General features: G+C 38.1%; 1 protein-coding gene and 1 non-coding gene across 6 annotated transcripts in view; one reads left to right on the top strand and one right to left on the bottom strand.

The window, feature by feature from the left end:
- TBC1D32 (TBC1 domain family member 32) overlaps window positions 1–22,500 on the bottom strand; it is a 216,890-nt gene that overhangs the window by 91,174 nt on the left and 103,216 nt on the right. For all 5 annotated transcript variants that reach the window (XR_009549601.1, XM_060190530.1, XM_016187340.2 and 2 more), the window contains one exon: window positions 16,117–16,205. Coding sequence is in view for 4 of the 5 variants with exons in the window: in XM_060190530.1 (XP_060046513.1) it covers window positions 16,117–16,205 (89 nt within the window). In the remaining variant the exon portion in view is untranslated. The remainder of the gene's footprint in view (window positions 1–16,116; window positions 16,206–22,500) is intronic.
- On the top strand, window positions 14,141–14,244 carry LOC132538439 (U6 spliceosomal RNA). Its single transcript, XR_009549806.1, has one exon. It is a non-coding gene; the product is annotated as a U6 spliceosomal RNA (small nuclear RNA).

The raw sequence follows: 22,500 nt of genomic DNA, 5'->3' as shown, positions 1-22,500 counted from the left end.
GAATAAAGCTTTAAAGGTATATTTTCAGTTTCCTAACAAAAATGATAAGATATTCAAAACACTCTAGAGTAAGTTTATAAAATATATCAATAGTGGGAGTTGGATGGTAGCGCAGCGGGCTAAGCGCATGTGGCACAAAGTGCAAGGATTGGTGTAAGGATCCCAGTTCGACCCCCCGGCTCCCCACCAAGGGAGTCACTTCACAGGTGGTGAAGAGGTCTGCAGGTATCTATCTTTCTCTCTCCCCTCTATCTTCCCCTCCTCTCTCCATTTCTCTCTGTCCTATCCAACAATGACGACATCAATAATAACTATAACAATAAAACAAGGGCAACAAAAGGAAATAAATAAATATATATATTAATAGTGAGTTACACAGGAAAATTACCAAAGCATGAGGGCATATGTCTCAAAATATAGTTAGAAGTAAATTAATTAAGATTCCACCTACCCCAGATACAAATCCTCCCTTGATAAGGTCTTAGCCAATTATGTCTGTCAAAGTAAGAAAGTATTTTACTTCAAAAGACACAGCAATCAAGTTATAGAACTAGCTAACATCTCTGAGAAATGGTTGTTTTTTTCCTGCCAGAAACACTATGAAATACATCGACTTTACATGGGAAAAAAGAGTCAACAATCAAAGACATGAGCTGTTCCTTTATTCTCTAATACAATGCTAAGCAACAAATGTAAAAATGTTACATACTCTATTTAGTTTTATGATTTCTCATAAGATCATGTATCTATCCATAAAACATCACTTCTGACCAGGAAACTAAGAAGCACAAAGCTAATATCCAAAATATTCAGTAATCTGATGCATTCTCAAAACTAGTTAATCTTAGAATGGTGGAATGGCATGTTAAAACTTAACCCAGAGGGATAAAGAATAGGAAAACTTTGAGGGAGGGGACAGGGAGTTTGGGTGGTGGGAATTGTGTGGAATTGTACCCCTCTCATCCTATGGTCTTATCAATATTTCCGTTTTATAAATTAAAAAAAATAAAAAACAAACACCACCACCACCAACAACAACAAACCAGTATAGGGTGTGGGGTAGATAGGATAGTGGTTATGCAAAGAGACTTTCATGCCTGTAGCCTCAGAGGTCTTCATTCAATCCTTAGCACCACATAAGTCAGAGATGAGCAGTGCTCTGCAAAAAGAAAGAAAGGAGGGTGGGAGGGAGGGAGGGAGGGGAAGGGAGGAAAATAGTACGGGTATGCTGGCAAAATAGCTCATTTGGATAGTGCAGTTTGGTCATGTGCACAAGGAGGGCTCCAGTCCAGTCCTTACTGCATAAAGGATGATCTGACACTGTGTTATCTTTACCTCTATTTAAAAAGTCAGTCCATAGTGGTGAAACTGAGATAACGACAACAACAAACCACTTAGCTAGGGGAGATGGTATAATGCTTATGCAGAGACTCTCAAGCCTGAGGCTCCAAAGTCTTGGGTTCAATCTCCTGCACCACCATAAGTCATAGCTAGGTAGTACTCTGGAGGAAAAAATAAAAAGTGGTGGGAGTCAGGCAGTAGCACAGCTCATTATGCGCACGTGGCACAAAGTGCAAGAACTGGGATAAGGATGCCGGTTCGAGCCCCCAGACCCTCACCTGCAGGGGAGTCGCTTCACAGGTGGTGAAGCAGGTCTGCAGGTGTCTGTCTATCTTTCTCTCCCCCTGTCTATCCCTTCCTCTCTCCATTTCTCTCTGTCCTATCTAACAACAACGACATCAATAATAATAATGATAACTACAACAATAACAACAACAAAAATAAGGGCAGCAAAAGGGAAAATAAACAAATAAACATTAAAAAGAATATATTTAAAAAAATAATAAAAAGTGGTATGGCATAACTTGTAATATTGAGATGGTGTCCTACAGGATACACCGAACCAACAGTTATTTTTCTTTTTTTAAATTTTTTATTTTGTATTTATTTTCCCTTTTGTTGGCCTTGTGTTTTTTATTGTTGTTGTAGTTATTATTGTTGTTATTGGTGTCATCATTGTTGGATAGTACAGAAAGAAATAGAAAGGAGGGGAAGACAGAAAGGGGGAGAGAAAGATAAACACCTGAAGACCTGATTCACCGCTCATGAGGCAACCCCCCTGCAGGTGGAGAGCCAGGAGCTGGAACCAGGATCCTTACCCCAGTCCTTGAGCTTTGCGCTGCTTGCGCTTAACCCACTGTGCTACCGCCTGACTCCCTTTGTTTTATTATAAATGTAAAACTGATCCAATAGCAAAAGAGTAGAAGTGATAGTAATTATTTCAGGGGTTTTTTTGTTTGTTTGTTTTCTGGGTTTTTTTTTTTTACTCTCTATGATGTGTTCAGGGAAATAGTGATTTGTGTTCATATTTCAAAAGAGAATATCCTATATATGCTTTTACCAGAACTGAAAACAAATTTTCCTCGAACCTTCTGAGAATCCTCTAACTTGTTGGCTAGAGATACAGATCATGCTGAAATGAGTGCAGTCTAGAATGTTCCCAGCTGTGACTACGGATGTGAGTTCAGTCTGACAGGGATTCAGAGATTGTATAGGCAGCTGTGTTAAATATGAATGGATATGGGCCCCAGGTTAGATCATTGTGGTAATCCGTTAATTGCATTTATATATCTTCAATTTTCTGCCCTAATCCTGCTTCCTAGTTCTACTCTCAACTCTGACACCATCTTCCCAAACAATATTTCTGGTCCACACCCATGTTAGCTATCAAGCTTAAGCAAAGATTAAAAGACACAGTCTACTAAGAATATTCCTAAAATAGATTTCCTACCTTCCTTCTACCCTAAGGTCCCTACTTTCATCTGCTCTATTCCTACTTTAAGGTTCATGTTTATTAAATTTTTGCCATTTTCCATCTTATTACATTTCAGCCACCAAATTCCAGATGCTACTATGATTTCAGCCTGACTTTCCTAGGCAGATAACCTCACCAGTGCTTCCTGGAATCTTACCTCTCCAGAGCCCTATCCTATTAGGGAAAAACAGAAACAGGCTAGGGTATGGATCAACCTGCCAACAACCATGTCCAGTGGAGACGTAACTACAGAAATCCCACCTTCTGCACCCAAAAAGGAATATTGGTCCATACTCCCAAAGGAATAAACAGTAGAAAAGTTTCCAATGGAGGAGATGGGACACAGAACTCTGGTGGTGGGAACTGTATGGAATTATGCCCCTATTAAAATTATACCTGTAAATCATTATTAATTCACTAATAAAAAAGGCATACTGACCATGTTCTTAGGTAGAAGAATCCACTGCTGCCTGGTAGCAGCTAGTTTTCAGAAAGTACTCTGTAGAACCTCTAAATATTAAAATATTTACTATTAAAACTTAGTAAAGGAGTAAAGCAATCCAATAAAATAAGACACTCCAAAAGATTACAAACCATAAGAAGGAAATTTCTGGTTAATGTTCTAGACATAGAACCCTAAAAAGAAGAAGCTAAATGATTATTAAGAAAAATAACATGATTATAAAGGAAAAGGAGTTGCAAATATTAAATAATATCTTATGTCCAATTATATAAATAAGGAGTATATTATAACCACATATGAACTTGCTCAGAAAAGCAAATATTTATACAGTAATGAATTTTTATTCAGTTTCTATATCTTTCTATTTTACATGGGGAAAATAATTTGATATTTAGTTTACAGATTAAAGAAGACAACTAAATACTGTCAATAAATTAGTAAAAATACAAATCACCAAGAAATTTATGCTAACACTGAAGAGACTCACTGATCCACAAATAGATGTAGGTACACATGGTAAAAGGCAAGGGAGAAACTCCCAAGACAAAATCAGCTTAAACTAGAAGAGGATAGCTGGTAGTCCACAGCCAGTGCTATTTTTGTAGTTATCTGAAGACAGGCTCACCACAAGAAGACAAGGGGACTAGCAGGAAATACCTGAAGGAAATTCCTGAAGGAAAAATGTTGGCTGGGATGAGTCAGGAAGAGAGGAATAAATACCAACTGATCTCACTTGCTGACAGGACTTGGGGAGATAGGGTCAAGAAAAGGAGAACACAAAGGGGCTGGCGGTAGCGCAGCGGGTAAAGTACACATGGTGCAAAGCACAAGGACCAGCTTAAGGATCCTAGTTCAAGCCCCCAGCTCCCCAACTTCAGGGGAGTCGCTTCACAAGCAGTGAAGCAGGTCTGCAGGTCTATCTTTCTCTTCTAAACTAAATTGATGTGACCTGCCTAGATTATGGTAAAGGGCTTCCAGAGGCTAGAGTACAGTCTGAAGTTAGGCAATAAGACCCTAATCTGTCTAAGTAATCTATGGTCATAGGGAAGACACCTCTCTCCCCCCCCAAAAAAAAATATGACGTATAAACAACAAAGCCACAGTGCCTCTAGCTGGCTGAACTACAGAAACCATACTTAATCAAAACATGGGGGGGTGGAAGGGAATACAACTGTTCAAATCCACAAAGACTTGGGGAAAATGTCTGTTTTATATTCAGAAAGTTTACCATCTAATTCAAGACTCTAACCAGAAGATACAGGCACAAATTCAGGATCTCAGAGATCATTTCACTAAAGAGCTACAAAATGCACAAAGAAGACACTAAACAAAGCTAAAGGATATGAAGGATATTTTAGATGGATTTGAGACTTAAATAAGAATATGAGAGAGGAAAAGGAAGAGGGAGAGGGAGAGGGAGAGGGAGAGGGAGAGGGAGAGGGAGAGGGAGAGAGAGAGTCAGGCAGTAGCACATCGGGTTAAGCACACATGGCGCAAAGCAAAAGGACCAGAGTAAGAATCCCAGTTCAACCCCCGGCTCCCCACCTACAAGAAGCGTCGCTTCACAAGCAATGAAGCAGGTCTGCAGGTATCTATCTTTCTCTCCCTCTCTCTGTCTTCCCCTCCTCTCTCCATTTCTCTCTGTCCTATCTAACAACAATGACAGCAATAACAACAATAAAAAAAAACAAGGGCAACAAAAGGGAAAATAAATATTAAAAAATTTTAAGAATATATATATATATATATATATATCAGACATACAAAGATAGAACCATCACTATCACTAGATTTCTCATCACAAATAATAGAAATAAGAAGGGAGTCGAATTCCATATTCACAGTATATTAAAATATAAGGATTGCCAGCCATTGGTACTCTATCCTGCTAAATTATCATTCACATATGAGAGAGAACTAAAGACCTTTTCAATCACTCAGAAACTAGAAGAATTCATCACCACCAATTTTGCCTGAAAGGAGTCCTACAAGAAAAGAAGCAAAGGAACTTCAACTCTAAATGAGGTGTGAGGTGATCAGTGGTATAACAGAACCAGCAGCACAAACAAAAGAAACCAATACAAAGAAAAGGAGAGGGCAAAATGGACTACAATGTGATCAAAACTGGTGAAGCAAGGCCAACATGAAAGACCTGGATATTAGACCAGAGTCTCTAAAATCCCATTCTTTACCTCACTTTGGATGGAACCTGAAGGAAAAATGTTGGGTGGGATGAGTCAGGAAGAGAGGGATAAATACCAACTGATCTCACTAGTGGGTGGGACTTGGGGAGATAGGGTCAAGAAAAGGAGAACACAAAGGGGCTGGTGGTAGCACAGTGGGTTAAGCACATGTGGGGCAACATGTGGCGCAAAGCGCAAGGACCAGCTTAAGGATCCTGGTTCAAGCCCCCAGCTTCCCAACTACAGGAGAGTCGCTTCACAAGCGGTGAAGCAGGTCTGTAAGTGTTTATCCTTCTTTTCTCCTCTCTGTCTTCCCATCCTCTCAATTTCTCTCTGCCCTGTCCAACAAGAACAACAACAGCTATAACAATAATAACAATAACAACCACAACAAGGGCAACAAGATGGAAAAAATAGCCTCCAGGAGCAGTGGATTCGTAGTGCTGGCACCGATCCCCAGCGATAACCCTGGAGGCAAAACAAAGGAGAACACAGTGTGAAACTTGGACTAGGGGTGGTGCACTACATCAAAGCAGGGGACACTGGGGAAGAAGTGGAAGAGGGGCAGCCAGGAGAGATCTAGAGTACTAGCTTGAGGGCAAGACACCCATCACACAGCTGGAAAATTGCATCTATTTGTAGACAACAATGCCATAAACCATTAATCCGCCCAATAAAATACGCAGTTCATACAATTCCAAAAATAAATGACACAAATGTGAAATCAGTACCAGTACCTATGCAAGTGACAGTACACAGCAGGAGTGAGAGCAGTATGTTTGTTGTTTTATTTTCAAGATAGTGTGGGGTGTTATATTAGTAGGTACATAGGGGGAAAAAAAAGAAATGCAAAAACCATGCAATAAGTAACTTCAGGGAAATAAAGTATTCAGAAAATGAAATATAGTTGGGAGTTGGGCTGTAGCGCAGCGGGTTAAGCGCAGGTGGCGCAAAGCACAAGGACCGGCATAAGGATCCCGGTTTGAACCCTGGCTCCCCACCTGCAGGGGAGTCGCTTCACAGGCCGTGAAGCAGGTCTGCAGGTGTCTATCTTTCTCTCCTCCTCTCTGTCTTCCCCTCCTCTCTCCATTTCTCTCTGTCTTATCCAACAATGATGACAACAACAATAATAACTACAACAATAAAACAAGGGCAACAAAAGGGAATAAATAAATAAAATAAATAAATTTTAAAAAAAATTAAAAAAAAGAAATATAGTCATAAGATACTATTTGACCCATAAGAGAATAATATTGACATTTATATAGATACAGCAATGAAAATGTTCAATAGTGACTTAATGAATACTACAATGGAACTAGAAAGGAAAAGCACTGAAATTCAAATTCTAAGTTTCAAATCTCTCAAGAGATTTAAATATGGTTTAGAAATCAAAATACAGTAGAATAATCACATTAGTTTAAAATCTGGAGGTGATGACCAAAACAAACCAAGGAGTTAAAAATAGCAGCCTCTCAAGGTAGGAACATTTTGTGAAGGTGAAGGAGTTATGCACTTGTCTATCTTACTCTCCCTCTCTCTCTTCCCCACCCCTCTGAATTTCTCTCTGTCCTATCCAATAAAAAACGGAAAGGAAGGGAAAGGGAAAGGCAGGGATGAGGTGGGAGGCAGCGAATAGAAGCAGTGAATTCACACTGAGCCCTAGCAATAACTTGGTGAAAGAGAGAGGGGAGGGAGATAGAGAGGAAAGGGAGAGAGAGAGAGAGAGAGAGAGAGAGAGAGAAAGGGAGGGAGGGAGGAAGGAATGAAGGAAGGAAAGAAGGAAAGAAGGAAGGGAGGGAGGAACATTTACAGAGTAGAATTTAAGGGTAGAGAAGGATGATCAGAGGGTTACTCTTCATTCTTAAAAAAATATTTCCCTTACTATAATATTTCCCATACTAATTGGTTTTTTTCTAATTAACTATATACTTTTCACTTTAATAAAAGATAAATTTTAAATACTATATGATAGATCTTACAAAGAACATAAATTAATATCTTCTATAGCTGCTCTGCCTAGTAACATAAAGACAGGTTCTCTGATGTAAGTGGAAGCAAATTTAGACTGCACAGAATATGGACCTTGACTGTCTTACAGTTTTGCTGAAATAACAGAAACAAAAATATTTTCTTTATAAACTCTCAATTGTCTTTTTAGAAAACTGTTCAACTTATCAAATATTTCTACAGCATAATAGGACTGAATTAATATGATTTAGTTTTTCATTTAAAAATATTATTTAAGTATAGTTTCAACTAAAGTTTGTGAGTTTGACAACCCAAATGAATTTCTTTTCTTTATATTTGAAATCTGGTGGAAAAAAAATCCCTCAGAGGCTTAGGGTTTAATATAAGAAATTGAGATTATTGGCCTCTAAGTATTATGTGGAGAAAAAAAATATCAAAGCTTACTTAAAGACTTTAAGGCAAAGAATTACTAACCAGGGTCAGTTCAGACTTTTAAGATATGCAGAATTTTCCAGTAAATATTAAATCTGAGTATTACTCTTAATAGATACACAATACAGAGCTGCATACACTAGTAATATAACATTGATATTTACTTTATCTTGTCGTTATAATTCTGTTTAGTATAATTAAATTTTACATATACTGTGAAATATAAGTACATCTGTTAGTTAATTAATATATTCTTATGCATTGGGTGGAAATACTCTGAACATGTTTCATTCTAAAACACCAAAGAGCTGCCTCCTTAGTGCAATAGGCAGCGCGTCAGTCTCATAAAACACCAAATAATTTAGACATTAAATTTATCACTGCAACATTACACAAAGATGGCATAGTATTCATGTTGACACACCAGTATATCTTTAAATATGCACCAAGAAGCATAATTTAGCTATAATCAAAAAGTCTGTGTAGCTAGATTGTTCTTGTTATCATGTGATCAAGATGAATTGTGCCAGTTCACACTAACCATGCTGTAAGCTCTCTGTAATAGCCACTGTCAGAGCTGACTTGAGAAGATTCTACTAGGTACTAATTAAAGCGGATGGAAAAGAGTTGAAGACATGATCCTTATTCCCAACTATTAGTAAGAAAGATACATTGCTGTGCCAACAGAGAGTCTCTCAGATGGTCCGTGAGGTGGCACAGTGGATAAAGCTTTGGACTCTCAAACATGAGGTCCTGCGTTCAATCCCCGGCAGCACATGTACCAGAGTGATGTCTGGTTCTTTCTCTCTCCTTCTGTCTTTCTCATTGATAAATAAACAATAAATAACTTTTCTCCTTAAAAGGAGAAAGTCTCTCAGTTTAGTGTAGAAGTGGGCATTTTATATCAGTGCCAAGATGAATTCTTAAATACCACATATTATGCATTTTCCCCATTCTGAATATCCTCCACCACCCTTCTCTTAAGTATAAGTGATTTAAACAATATAGAAATAATAATGTGAAGGTTTATAGGAGAGTTTTTAAACCTTAAAACTAAGAAGTTAGACATCTATGTGATTAGCAACAAAATGTTATTCTTCAGTAAGATATATTGACATTCAAATTAGGCAGGATAAATAAAGCCTAGACTATGTATCACAACATGTCAAGTTAGATTAGATGCAAAAAGCAAATACGTAATTAAGATTTAGATAAGACTTTTTCTGAGTTTTAGAATTTCAAATCAGAAATTATGGTGCTTAGGGCAGGGTAGTGGCAGGTTAGTATTCATTTTAATATTCATAAGTTTAAAGAAAGTGTGGCTTTAATACACGGTTTGTAAAAAATATATATTTTAAAATATAACTAACAATCGTCAACACTGCATCTATTATGTAATGTTGCAGTGATAAATTTAATGTCTGTGAATTATTTGGTGTTTTAGAATAAAAAATGCTAAGAATTTATCTCTTCTTTTTTGCTTTTTGCTTTTTTTGTACTGCTACCAGGGTTATTTCTGGGGCTCAGTGCCTGCATAATGAATCCTCTACTTGCAGTATTTTTTTTCCATATAACAACTGATTTCTTATTAGGTACAGAAGTTAAAGAGAACGAGTGTTGTTTCTTATTTACTCATTACAAATGACACAGTCCATATCCAGTATGGAGCACAGTAAGTGAATGGATAAAACCATTAGACTACAGAAAACTTAAAACTGTAAGTCCTACTGTAGAGCTATACATAAAAGTACTGTACATTTTAGGGTACTACTCCAAGAAAATCAGGTTAGCTTACTTTGTCTCCTGGGTAGAAAGAAAAATAGGGTCTCTGACTGAAAGGTAGGTTAGGAAAATATCAGGAGAGTAAAAATCTGACATAAATGAATCTGACATAGGTGGAGCAGGAAAAGTGAGAGCCTGGTGAGAGTTTTACTAGCCTACTCTTCACACCAGAGAATCAATACTGTCTAAAAGTGAAATATCATGCTATGAAATGTTTTCCATGATCTTTTTTTTCTTAAGAGGAATCTATGGGGTAATTACTTCTGGAGTTATCCAAAATTCAGCAGTTCTTTTTTGTCATAGTAAAGTTTCTTCTTCGTTCCTACAAAAATATTGATAGAAAATAAAGTGGGAACTAGATTATTGCTCTATTTTTATAAAAGATTTGGTTTTACTTCTTCTGTCTATGCAAGCTAAGTAGATGTCTAGAGTGGTTTTTCTCAATGTGAATAATATTACTTTCAGAATTGGGTAGAATCTCAATTTATTACATTTACATTAGTTTCCTGCACTAGCTAATTTCTTTTTAATAAAGATAAATTATTGTTTGAAAGCAAAGAAAATAAAGTTAAGATAACTCTCAAGACTGAACAACTGAATAGATGGTTGGACCACTTAATGAGATGGAAACAAACATTTATTTTGTTCTGTTTATTTTTCCAGGAGGAGATCCAAAAGAATGTAGGTTTAGACTGCTAAAATCTGTGAGGTCTGCTAAATGTCTGAATTGAGATGTCAGTAGGAAGTGGTATATATGAGTAGTAACTCAGAGCAGTTTAAGTTAAAGATAGGAGCTTGTGCATCCATTGCTATATAGATGATATTTAAAGGCAAAAGTCAAAATGGAAGAATTAGGGGAAGAATACACAGAAAAAAAGTGGGTCTTTTTGGACCAAAATCTTGATCATTCCAAAATTCAGAGGTTGCTTAGAAAAATATAAAGGCGAGATGGCAAAATAGCTCACTTGAATAGAGTGCTGCCTTAGCATGTGTTCAAGCCTGGTCCCCACCACACTGAAGGAAGCTTTGGTAATGTGAATCTCTCCCTCTCCCTCTCCCTCTCCCTCTCCCTCTCCCTCTCCCTCTCCCTCTCCCTCTCCCTCTCCCTCTCCCTCTCCCTCTCCCTCTCCCTCTCCCTCTCTCTCTCTCTGCCTATCTCTTTAAAAAAAAAAGTGCTGAGGAGATAGCACAATGAATACACCAAAGACTTTCATGCCTGAGACTCCAAGGTCTGAGGTTCAATCCCCAACACCACCATAAGACAAGAGTTCAGCAGTGCTCTGGTCTTTCTCTCTGTATCTTCCTCTGTATCAGACTCTCTATGTTTTAAAATAAAGTATTAAAAAAAAATAAAAGAAGAGAAACTGCAGCCATAGGAGTGCATAGTGTCACGAAGTAGAAGAAATTTTCCATAGAATAAATATTTTGACTATATCAAATACCGATATAGTAAAATAGGAATTACTTAAGTTGAGGTCAGGTGCTGGCATATCTGGTACGATGCACACATACCATGTATAAGATCCTATGCTCTGGGGGTCAGGCAGTAGCACAGCAGGTAAAGTGCACATGAGGATCCCGGTTCCAGCCCCCAGCTCCCCACTTGCAGGGGGGTCGCTTCATGAGTGGTGAAGCAGGTCTGCAGGGTCTATCTTTCTCTCCCCCTCTCTGTCTTCTCCTCCTCTCTCCATTTTTCTATGTCCTATCCAAAAACAATAATAACCACAATGATAAAACAACAAGGGCAACAAAAAGGGAAAAAATAGCTTCCAGGAGCAGTGGATTCATGGTGCAGGCACAGAGCACCAGCAATAATCCTGGAGGCAAAAAAAAAAAAACAACAAAAAAAAAACCCCATGCTCAAAACTCTTATACTCACCTGCAGGAGGGACACTTCATGAGTGGTGAAGCAGTGTTGCAGCACTCCCTCTCTCTCTCTTTCTTCCTCTCTCCCCACCCCCCTCCTCCGTCCTGCCTCAAGTTCTCTCTGTCTCCTGCTGATAAAAGAAAGAAAAAGGAAAAAAGTAAAATGTCTAACAGGAGCAGAAGAGTCATCGTGTATGCACTGAGCCCCTGCAGTAACCCTGGTGGAAATAATGAGAGAATAACTATTCATCAACATACAACATTATAAGTGACCTGAGATGATCAGAAAATGTGTGCAGTTCTAGAAGAATTAGAGACAATAACAAATCAAACTGGACTTGGGGAGTCTCTGACAGACAAGCAAGTAGAGACAATTTGCAAGATATGCTTTGGTAGGATAAGAAAGCAACAGAATAGAGCTGCAAAGATGCATGATGCCAGGGAAGTTTATGTGAGTGATTTGTTTAGATAAACACTTGAATGCTCAAAACCTGACAGTAGCAAAAAAAAAAAAAAAAGTGAAAAGTAGAAACATAGACAATAAAGACTAATCAAAAGAGCAATCATTTCATACATTAGCCATATATAATGTGCAATTATATATATATTAATTGCCATCAATGTTATTGCCGGGGTTCAGTGCCAACATTACAAATCCACTGTTCCCTGCTGCCATTTTTTCCTTTTTTTTTTTCTAATTTATATTAGGACAGAGAGAAATTGAGAGAGGGCAGGGAGATAGAAGGAGAGAAAGACAGACACCTGCAGACCTGCTTCACTGCTCCTGAAGCAGACCCCCCCCCCTGAAGATGGGGCACTAGGGGCTCCAACCAGGATCCTTGCGATTGGTAATATGTGCACTTACAGAGTGTGCCACTTCCCACCACACTGATGTATAATTTGAAAAGTAAAATTTGGAATTTTAAATAGATGTGGTGCTGTTGAAAGTGAAATTTCACTAAATAACAGCCTTGCCTAAGTGTTGTGGTAAAGCAGAAGTTGGAGGCAGCAAGATAGCTCTCCTGAACAGTGCATTTGCTTTGGCGATGCAGACAATCCATGTTCAAGCCTTTACCCCAGTGATGGAAGCTTTGGTGCTGTTCATTCTCTCTCTCTCTCTCTCTCTCTGTCTCTCTCTCTCTCTCTCTCTCTCTCTCTCGCCTTCCCTCCCTCTCCCTCTCTCCCTGCCTCCCTCTCTCCTTCTTTATCCAAAAGTAGGTCAGCTCATAGAAGTGAAGCCATAGTGATGACAAAAAAAAAAAAGTATCAAACCCCTTAACATTTTACCTGTATTTTGAAAGCAAAGTTTAAGACAATGTCAATGAAACTCAAATACGCTAGTAAGATTTCTACTTAAAAGGATGGTACAACTACAAACTAATAAAAGACAATGAGTGTGAAAGAAAAGCACACAGGCAATAATTCAAAAGACATGAAAAAATAAGATTCATGGAAAGCAAAGGTAATAAAAAATATTGTCACAGTGGAACCTTGATGTTCAATGGTTGGCTGAATAAGTAGAAAATTAAATTGTCGGGAGTCGGGCAGTAGCACAGTGGGTTAAGCACACATGGCGCAAAGCTCAAGGACCAGCATAAGAATCCCAGTTCGAGCCTCCCCCCTCGACTCCCCACCTTCAAGGGGGTTGCTTCACAGGTGGTGAAGCAGGTTTGCAGGTGTCTATCTTTCTCTCCCCCTCTGTCTTCCCCTCCTCTCTCCATTTCTCTCTGTCCTCTCTAACAACGATGACATCAATAACAATAATAACTGCAACAACAATAAAAAAAACAAGGGCAACAAAAGGGAAAATAATAAATACCAAAAAAACTAAAAAAAAGAAAATTAAATTGTCTAATTTCAAATGTATAACTTAAAAGATACAAATAAGTTAAATACTGATAGTATAGTACAAAATTGAACGACAAGATAAATTTCCTGATTAAAAAAACTTGTTAAAAGACATTAAGTTAAAATACATCCCCTCAAAACTGATTTCACTTTCTTTGCTGACACTGTAAACAGAATAAGCTATTTGGCTATATGTAAAAGACTTCTAGGATACTGAAACAATGAGGGCAAGCTGTATCGCACAGTAAAACATAAAAAGACTAGTGGTGCGAATTGTGTGGAATTGTAACCCTCTTATCCTGTGGTCTTGTCAATATTTCCATTTTATAAATAAATTTTTTCTTTTTTCTTTTTTTTTTTATAAATAATTTTAAAAATATTTTTAAAAGAGTACAAAGGAAAGTAAATGTAATGAATTAAAAGGCAACTACTATTTCATCTATTCCTCACATACTTAAAAAGGCTTGGTACACATCAGGCAATATTATAACCTCTTTTAATCTGTTATTGTATGTAATACAATAACTCTTTGATCAGCATAATACGATTAATCTCCTTTTATAGAATAGTGACTTTGACCACTCTTCACTCAACTGGCAAATAGCAAACTGTCAGTTCCAGAGTCCATGTTGCCAAGCATTCTACTGAAATGCTCTACTGTAACTGTCAACAACAGATGGCAAACGTGCTAGGTTGGGAGAGAGTGACGCTACTTTGGCATTATAATCAAGTATACATTATGTAAATCAACCTATTTTGATTACCAGAGTATTACATTTACTGAACTGCTTTTTACATATACTGACATTGCAATGATACAGAGAAGACTAGCATGGTGCTTACACAAGGATGACAAGCAAATTAATGAAAGATTACATATTTTCTGTTGTTAGGAATGACAGTGTTTTGCAGACACCTACCATGGGAGATGAAAAACTGTAGCCATCTGTCAACAACTGTACTGGAAACCATTAACCATCCCCCATGATTAAAAAAAAAAAAAAAAAACAGAAGGGGAGTCGGGCTGTAGCACAGCGGGTTAAGCGCAGGTGGCGCAAAGCACAAGGACCGGCATAAGGATCCTGGTTCGAACCCCAGTTCCCCACCTACAGGGGAGTGGCTTCACAGGCGGTGAAGCAGGTCTGCAGGTGTCTATCTTTCTCTCTTCCTCTCTGTCTTCCCCTCCTCTCTCCATTTCTCTCTGTCCTATCCAACAACAACAACAATAATAACTACAACAATAAAACAAGGGCAACAAAAGGGAATAAATAAAATAAATATAAATAAAAAACCAGAAAATATTATACACAGAGAAACACATAATCTCATTCTCTCCTCTCTCTCTCTCTCTCTCTTTCTCTCTCCAGGAAGACAGTACCATTGGTAAGCTCAACAGACTTTCGTGCCTGAAGAACCAGAGGTTCCACATTCAATCCTCGGTACCACCATAACCCACAGTTAAGCAGTACCATGGTAAAGCACACACATGCACATGCACACACACATGCACACACATGCACACACACACACACACATGCACACACACACACACACACATGCACAGGCAAACATACAAACAACAGAAAAAGGTAAGCAGAGAAGGTAAGTACTCATAAAATTAAAAATGAAGAGTAATGGTGGGATCCTGGAGACAATGCATCTTGTCCAGCACATACATTCTGTGCAAGGACCAGGTTCTAGTCCCACTCCACACCTGTAGGGGGAAGCTTCATGGGTGGTGAAGCAGGTCTGTGGGTGCCTTTTTCTGGCCCTCTCTGTTTCCTCCTCCCCTCTCAATTTCTCTGTCTAATCAAATAGAGGGAGGGTTGGAAAAAGCTGCTGGGAGTAGTGGATTTGTAGTGTTGTCACTAAGCCTCAGAGATAAACCTCGAGGCAATAAAAATATTACCTAATAATGGTTAATGGTAAGGAACAAACTTTGAACCTTTGGATAAAGCAAACAATTCTCATTCTCTTTCAAGACTATGTTTAGAATAAGATCAAAAAGCAACCCAGGGAAGCCCCAATTGAGTAAACTAAATAATCCCTGCCCCAAAAAGTCTCTAATAAACAGGAAACATTATTATAATATAGAATAATATAGAACCTAAATACTAGAGAGGTCATACTATAAACACTTAAAGGTGATCATTTACTTTATAATATTAGAGGAAGACAAATTACCTTTTAACATACTTCTTTAAGGGAGTTTATTTTATCCTTGGAAGAACTTTGATGGATATCCTTAAGGGTGGGGGTGGGGGAGAAGGGGAGACACAGAACTTTGGTGATGGTGATAGATTGAACTATACCTCTATTATCTTTTTTCTTCTTTTTTATATTATTTATTTTCTCTTTTTTGTTGCCCTTGTTTTTTATTGTTGTAGTTGTTGTTATTGATGTCGTTGTTGGATAGGACAGAGAGAAATGGAGAGAGGAGGGGAAGACAGAGAGGAGGAGAGAAAGATAGACACCTGCAGACTTGCTTCACCGCCTGTGAAGCGACTTCCCTGTAGGTGGGGAGCTGGGGGTTCGAACCAAGATCCTTACGCTGCCCCTTGTGCTTGGCGCCAGGGGCGCTTAACCCGCTGTGCTACCGCCCTACTCCTTATACTCTTGTAAATCACTATTAAATCACTAATAACTTTTTAATTAAGTGACCTTATTTTAAATCCATTCTGGAAGGACATAGAATATGGTTTATTTTTTATTTTTTGCAACATAGAAAATCTCTCAAGTAAAATTTAGGAGCTTACCTAAGACCAAAGATGTGTGACTGTTCATAGTTGAATAAGGAACGAATTTTGGCTTCAGAATTCAAAATTATAAGTCTATCAATAATATCCTGAAAGAGAAAAAACTCAGAGTAAGGCTGTGCTTAACTAAATCTAATTAAAATCAACAAATATGACTTTATATTTGTGGTCTTCAAACTGCCTTTATATTTGAGTCATCCAGGAAGATGCTAAAAAAAAAATTAAACCAACAATAACATTAAAAATAAATAAACTCCCAAGTCTTACCTTTAGATATTCTGAATTAATTGGTCTATGCATTCATAAAAATTCTCAAATAAATCATCTAGTGTTAGGTCAAAGTGTATAGTTGCTAAAATTATCCCCCACTCTAGTACTATGTATGCAGCTTACGCAGCCAGTTAATACCGATTAAATTGCTAAAAGTGTAAACTACTTAGAAAAATAAATATGAAATCAACAAATGTGAAGCAAAAACAGTGGATTTGAATAGTTTGCATCTAGTAACTATTTGAGAATGTTAATAATATATTTTCTACTAAGATAATTCAGTGATTTCCAGAGTTGGTCGAATGCTGGAATCAGAGAGGGAGAGACAGAAGGGAGAGTGGCAGAGAGAGAGAGGGGGGGGGGGCTGAGTGGTGGCACACCTGGTTGAATGAAAAGTTACAATGCACAAGGACCTGGGTTCGAGCCCCTGTCCCCACTTACAGGGGGAAAGCTTTGTGAGTAGTAAAGCAGGGCTATAGGTGTCTCTCTCTCTCTCTCTTTCTCTATCCTCCCTTCCCTCTAGAGTTCTGGCTGTCTCTATCCAATAAATAAATAAATATAATTAAAACAAATTTTTTAAAGAGAGGTAGATAGAGAAAAAGAGACTGAAACTGAATAACATTCTACTGCAAACCAATTAAATCTATCCCTGGAGGCATGATTCTGGCTTTAATGTCCTTTGAAAATCTCCTCAAGTTGTTCCAATATGCAGTCAGGGTTAAAATCATTGATGTAAGTGCAAAGAACCTGATAACTATGCTGACATCTGAATCCCAAGCACTGATCATTTAAAGCTACTGCAGATTTCTGAGCAATCTAAACGCCTTTCCATAATTCCTCAATTTCTGTGTATATCTTTGAGTTGAGACCTAAGAAATTTATTCATAGCAAATGCTTATCTCTCTCATTGCTCATTTTCCTGACCAAGAGAACTGCCACCCTCCACTGAGTTTAAGTCAAGGTATTTCTGTGGCCAACAGAGCAAGGAGGAAGGCTTTGCTAAGGAGGCACGTCATTCAAAATGTATTGTCTATATGGATGACAGTGCAGATCACTTATCAAATAAGTAAAAGGTAGAGGAACAAGTGTGCAAGGAGGAGGAAAATGATGGATCGAATTCATATTTCAAAAGTATTCATCAAAATTTAGGAAAATCTGGATAGTATATGAATATAGCTAGCTAAGGCTCTCCTTCCTCCACCCCACCCCTCCCCAGATAAAGACAGAGGTGGAGAGGCAGAGAGGGGTGAAAAATCACAACACTTAAGTTCCCTTCAGTTGCAATGGGATCAACCTGGGTCCAGGAATAGGAGAAGGCAGTCTACTAGCTAAGTGAGTCTAGCAATTAATCTGTCATTCCATAGATATCTTATTTATGTGTAAAATCATACTAGCTAAGAGTTTAGAACCAACAACTTTTAAATAAGCTTGCTAACAATGAATAAAAAGACTGTTGTCTTAAAATCATCTTTCACTGTCTGCTTTTCTAGTTGGGTACTCCTAGTTCCAAACAGAATAGAAATAAGCAACGAATTCATATTCGTTGCTTCATGAATGATTAATTAGTTCTCATTAGCTGCCTGCATCTCTCTCTCTTTTTAATTTTTCACTCTGACAGTCCTGATTTAGTTAGTGAGAGAGCGACAAAAATCTCCTTAACTTACCTATGCATCTGGATGCTACTAAGTACTGTTTACAGTATACATATGGAGAAATATTTGCTAGGTAGTTTTTCAAATAGGTGTTATATTTACTAGCTAATGAATACCTCAATTTTTTTTAAGACATGGCCTACTATAACGATTTTCCCAAAGTCAATCTCTTTAGGTTAGCAGAGAATTGACTGTAGAACTCATCAGCTTGGAGGACAGGCAGTGGTACACCTGGTAGCACACACACGGTCCAATGTGCAGGAAGCTGGGTGCAAGTCCCAGGTCACTACTTACAGGCTAAGAAGCTTCACATGTGTTGATGCTGTGCTACAGGTGTCTCTCTTTCTCTCTTCTTCTCTATCTCCTACTTCCCTTTCAATCTCTCTCTCTGTATCTATCCAAAAATAAATAAATAAATAAGATATTTTTAAAAGAATAACTCATTAGCTCTTTTATGCCTAAAAGAAGCAACTGGTCCTGTGCAGATTAGTTTCAAGTGATTACTATACACTTCTTTTCAGTAGTGTCACTCTAGTATATGTGCTATCTGAATATGATGCTAAGTTCAGGCTACTTGATATCTAGTGACACCTCACTAGTTCTGAACCTACTAGATACTATATGAACAAAGAAAAATAATGTATTGCCAATAAGCTAGTAGGAAAATAAATTTCAGTGATGTATCAATGATGATACAGTTTCAGAGAACAAATGTTATGGGAAATAAATTTCTTCTTAAAAGAGAAGTACACTGATGAGTCACCGCTTAAAGAGAGAAAAAAAAACCCAAGTTCAAGTTCTTGGAAAACTGCTTTTCCATGGAGAATTTCAGTTTCTAAGCACTACAATAAGTGTTAAGAAGTCTATTAGTCTCCTCAAGCAATCAGCAGCCTACTGCAACAAGCTAATTCAACTAAGGCTTAGGATTCACACAACAGTAGTCTATAGCCCTGTATTTCTAAAGATACATAGTCCGTGTTAAGAATATAGTCAATAATACAACAGGCAAAAATAATATGAAGACTGCAAAAAAATTCAATTAGAAAAGTCTACTTGAATAGATATGATCTGAGTGTTAATGACCCAATGGTTATTTCTACAATATTTTACCCCTTTCATTAAAATGAGAGAGAGAGAGAGAAAAGGGCGGGGAGGGGAGAGAAGGGAAGAGGGGAAGAGGAGGGGAGGGGAGGGGAGGGAAGAAGGGAAGAGGAGGGGAGGGGAGGGGAGGGGAGGGGAGGGGAGGGGAGGGAAGAAGGGAAGAGGAGGGGAGGGGAGGGGAGGGGAGGGAAGAAGGGAAGGGGAGGGGAGGGGAGGGGAGGGGAGGGGAGGGGAGGGGAGGGGAGGGGAGGGGAAGGGAAGGGAAGGGAAGGGAAGGGAAGGGAAGGGAAGGGAAGGGAAGGGAAGGGAAGGGAAGGGAAGGGAAGGGAAGGGAAGGGAAGGGAAGGGAAGGGAAGGGAAGGGGAAGGAAGTCAACTGAAGGGTGTCAACTGATGGGACAGCCATAATGTCAGAATTCTTGGCAACTGTTCACCGTATCCTTAGGAGTGGCTTCTGATTGATTAGCCCATAAATATTGGTAAACAATACATAGCCTGTTAATTTCTTCTTGGGGGACTTATCCAAGTGAAAATTGTCTTAATCCATTCATATTGCTATAAAATAACATCACAAAATGAGTGGCTTATAAACAACAGAACCATTATTGTTTACAACACCGGAGGTTGGAAATTCAAAGATTGAAGCTCCAGAAATTTTTGTCCGGTGATAGAGTCAACTTTATAGTTCATAAACAGTTGTTCTTACCTCACAGGGGAAGAAGAGGTGAGGGATTCTAAGGCACTAATCACCTCCAAAAAGCCCCACTTGAAATGTTAATAAAATGGAGAATAGTTTTCAACATATGCTTTTGGAGATTATATAGACATTTAGTCTATAGCATGGAGTTAGAAAGAAAAAAAAATCACTACTTTCACCTTCAGTGGGACAGTGAGCTAAAGGTAAACGCTCCCCAAAAAATATGCTCGTGCCCTAATCCCCAGAATATGATTGTCTTCTAAAGTCACAGAGACAGGTACACTAAGCATCTTGAGACAAAACCACTCCAGATCAACCAAGTGAACTCTATGATGACAAGTTTCTTTGTAAGAGAAAAAAAATGAAGATTTAAGGTAAAGAAAAGGAGACAGTGGTGTGACAAATGAAGCAGATGCTGATTTACCTAACAACCTACCATGAAATGCCCAGAACCACCAGAAGGGAAGGAAAGAAAGGAAGCATTCTTCCTTATTGCATTTAGAAAGAATGCAGTTCCATGATACCCTGCCTGTAGACCTGTGACTTCCCCTACGATGAGAATAAATTCCTGTTGTTGTAAGCCATCCAGTTTGTAGCAATTTGTTATGGAATGCCTAGAAAACTAACACAAGCAGAGATGATGAAGAATTATACAGAGTAACAGGTAATAATACTTTTGTCCTATAGAAAATTCCAACTGGAAAAAAAAATACTAATGCTAATTATAGCAAACAATTACATAAGCACTACTGACCACTGAGTGATTTCAATTTTACATTTCATTTAATTCTCATAATAACCCAAGAAAAGGTTACTATTGTCCTATTAACACAAGAGAAAAATTTGAGCTCTAACTTTGCCCAAGGTTACAAAGCTTGTAAGAGGCATAATCTGTAACTGTATCTAGGCAGTCTGGCTTCAGAAAACTCTTAACCACTATACTAAGTATACTTTTAAATAGAAGCAAAATGGAGAAAAATTATAGCAAAGGAAGGGAACAATGGGGGGGGGCTGACACAGAGAGAGACAGATATGTACTTAATATAGTCAAAGTTCTCTTTTCACTTGTCCCTGATTTTCATCCAAGTTGATTGCAAGTCAGTAACTTGTAACCGATATCTTGGTGAACAAAGCAATAACGTTAATCTTCCACCCAAACCAATTCAAACTGAGTTTTCTTCAATAATCAATCAGACCAATTTAACATGAAACTTCAGTAGCAGAAACTGAGGATCAACTGGAAATTTCATGTGTTAGAGGAAGAGAATATGTCACTCCCCTTTAATTTACTAAAGAGTAATTTGAGTGTTGTTGAAAGGACCTTGTGTTTTAGGAGATGCACAATATAATAGTATGAAAAATTAAGACCTACTAACCATCAATTAAAAAAATTAGTAAATTAAGAACATTGCAAATAGAAAAAAGCAAAAATAAATTAAAAGATCAATAAAGGAAGAAATGTCAGTGGCCATTAAGCATATGAAAAGGTCTCTGTCCATGATGATAAAATGTCAGATATAAATTAACATGTCTGTTCTGTCAGACAGACAAATATCTAAACCTCTGACCACACAATCTCTTAATGAGTCTGCCAGAAAACATATACTGTAATACATTACTGATGGGGAAGAAGAAGGAGGCTTCCTCCTTGCATATGGAAATCTAGCAATACATTCTGAAATTGTATTTTAATTTACCATTCAACCCAGTTAATTCCACCTGTAGGAATCTATTCCAAAGATACAATAGTGGGAGTGAGGCGGTAGCACAGCGGGTTAAGCACAGGTGGCATAAAGCACAAGGAGCAGTGTAAGGATCCCGGTTCGAGCCCCCGGCTCCCCACCTGCAGGGGAGTCACTTCACAGGCAGTGAAGCAGGTCTGCAGATGTCTATCTTTCTCTCCCCCTCTCTGTCTTCCCCTTCTCTCTCCATTTCTCTCTGTCCTATCCAACAACAATGACATCAATAACTACAACAATTAAAAAAAAGGGCAACAAAAGGGAATAAATATTAAAAAAAAAAAAAAGAGATACAATAGTAGGCAAAATTCTAAATGAACCCAATACTCTTAGGTCTTAAACACTAATGTAGGCCTCAGTACTTGTAAAGCTTCCCCCTCTGAAGGTGGGTCTGGGGATTTGAACTGGTGTCCTTGCACATGGTAGTGTGTGTATTTAATCAAGTAAACCACCACTCAGTCTCCTAGTCAGTAGTCATTTGAAAAGATTATGAAAAAGGTCAATAGTATAGATGTAATTAAATCAGGTTTTGATGGTGGAAAAGGACCTGGTTGGGGATGAGAGTGTTTTGCAGACACCTACCACAGGGAGATGGCAGACTATATCCATGTGCCAACTGTACTGTAATCTCTTAACCACCCAATGTACATATATATATATATATCCAAACAAACAAACAAAAATAAGTGCATGTTCACTCTACTGTGAAGAGATCTTTGTGAATGTGATTAAAGTCTTTAATTAGCTGACTTTGAGATAGGAAATTATCAAGGTGGTCCTGATCTCATCATACGAGCCATTTCAAAGCATTGTGTTATGATGAGGTCATCTCCATAGCAGTAGTGTAGTCAGAAGTCAAAGGGATCATGCTGAGTGAGACAGGCCAGGAAGATTAAAAACAATACCAGGCGGGCTAGATAGCATAA

The sequence above is a fragment of the Erinaceus europaeus genome, chromosome 4, assembly GCF_950295315.1.
Source record: "Erinaceus europaeus chromosome 4, mEriEur2.1, whole genome shotgun sequence".
Taxonomy (NCBI): domain Eukaryota; kingdom Metazoa; phylum Chordata; class Mammalia; order Eulipotyphla; family Erinaceidae; genus Erinaceus; species Erinaceus europaeus.
The sequence above is the reverse complement of the archived record's forward strand: the minus strand, read 5'-3'. Positions and strand labels throughout refer to the sequence as shown.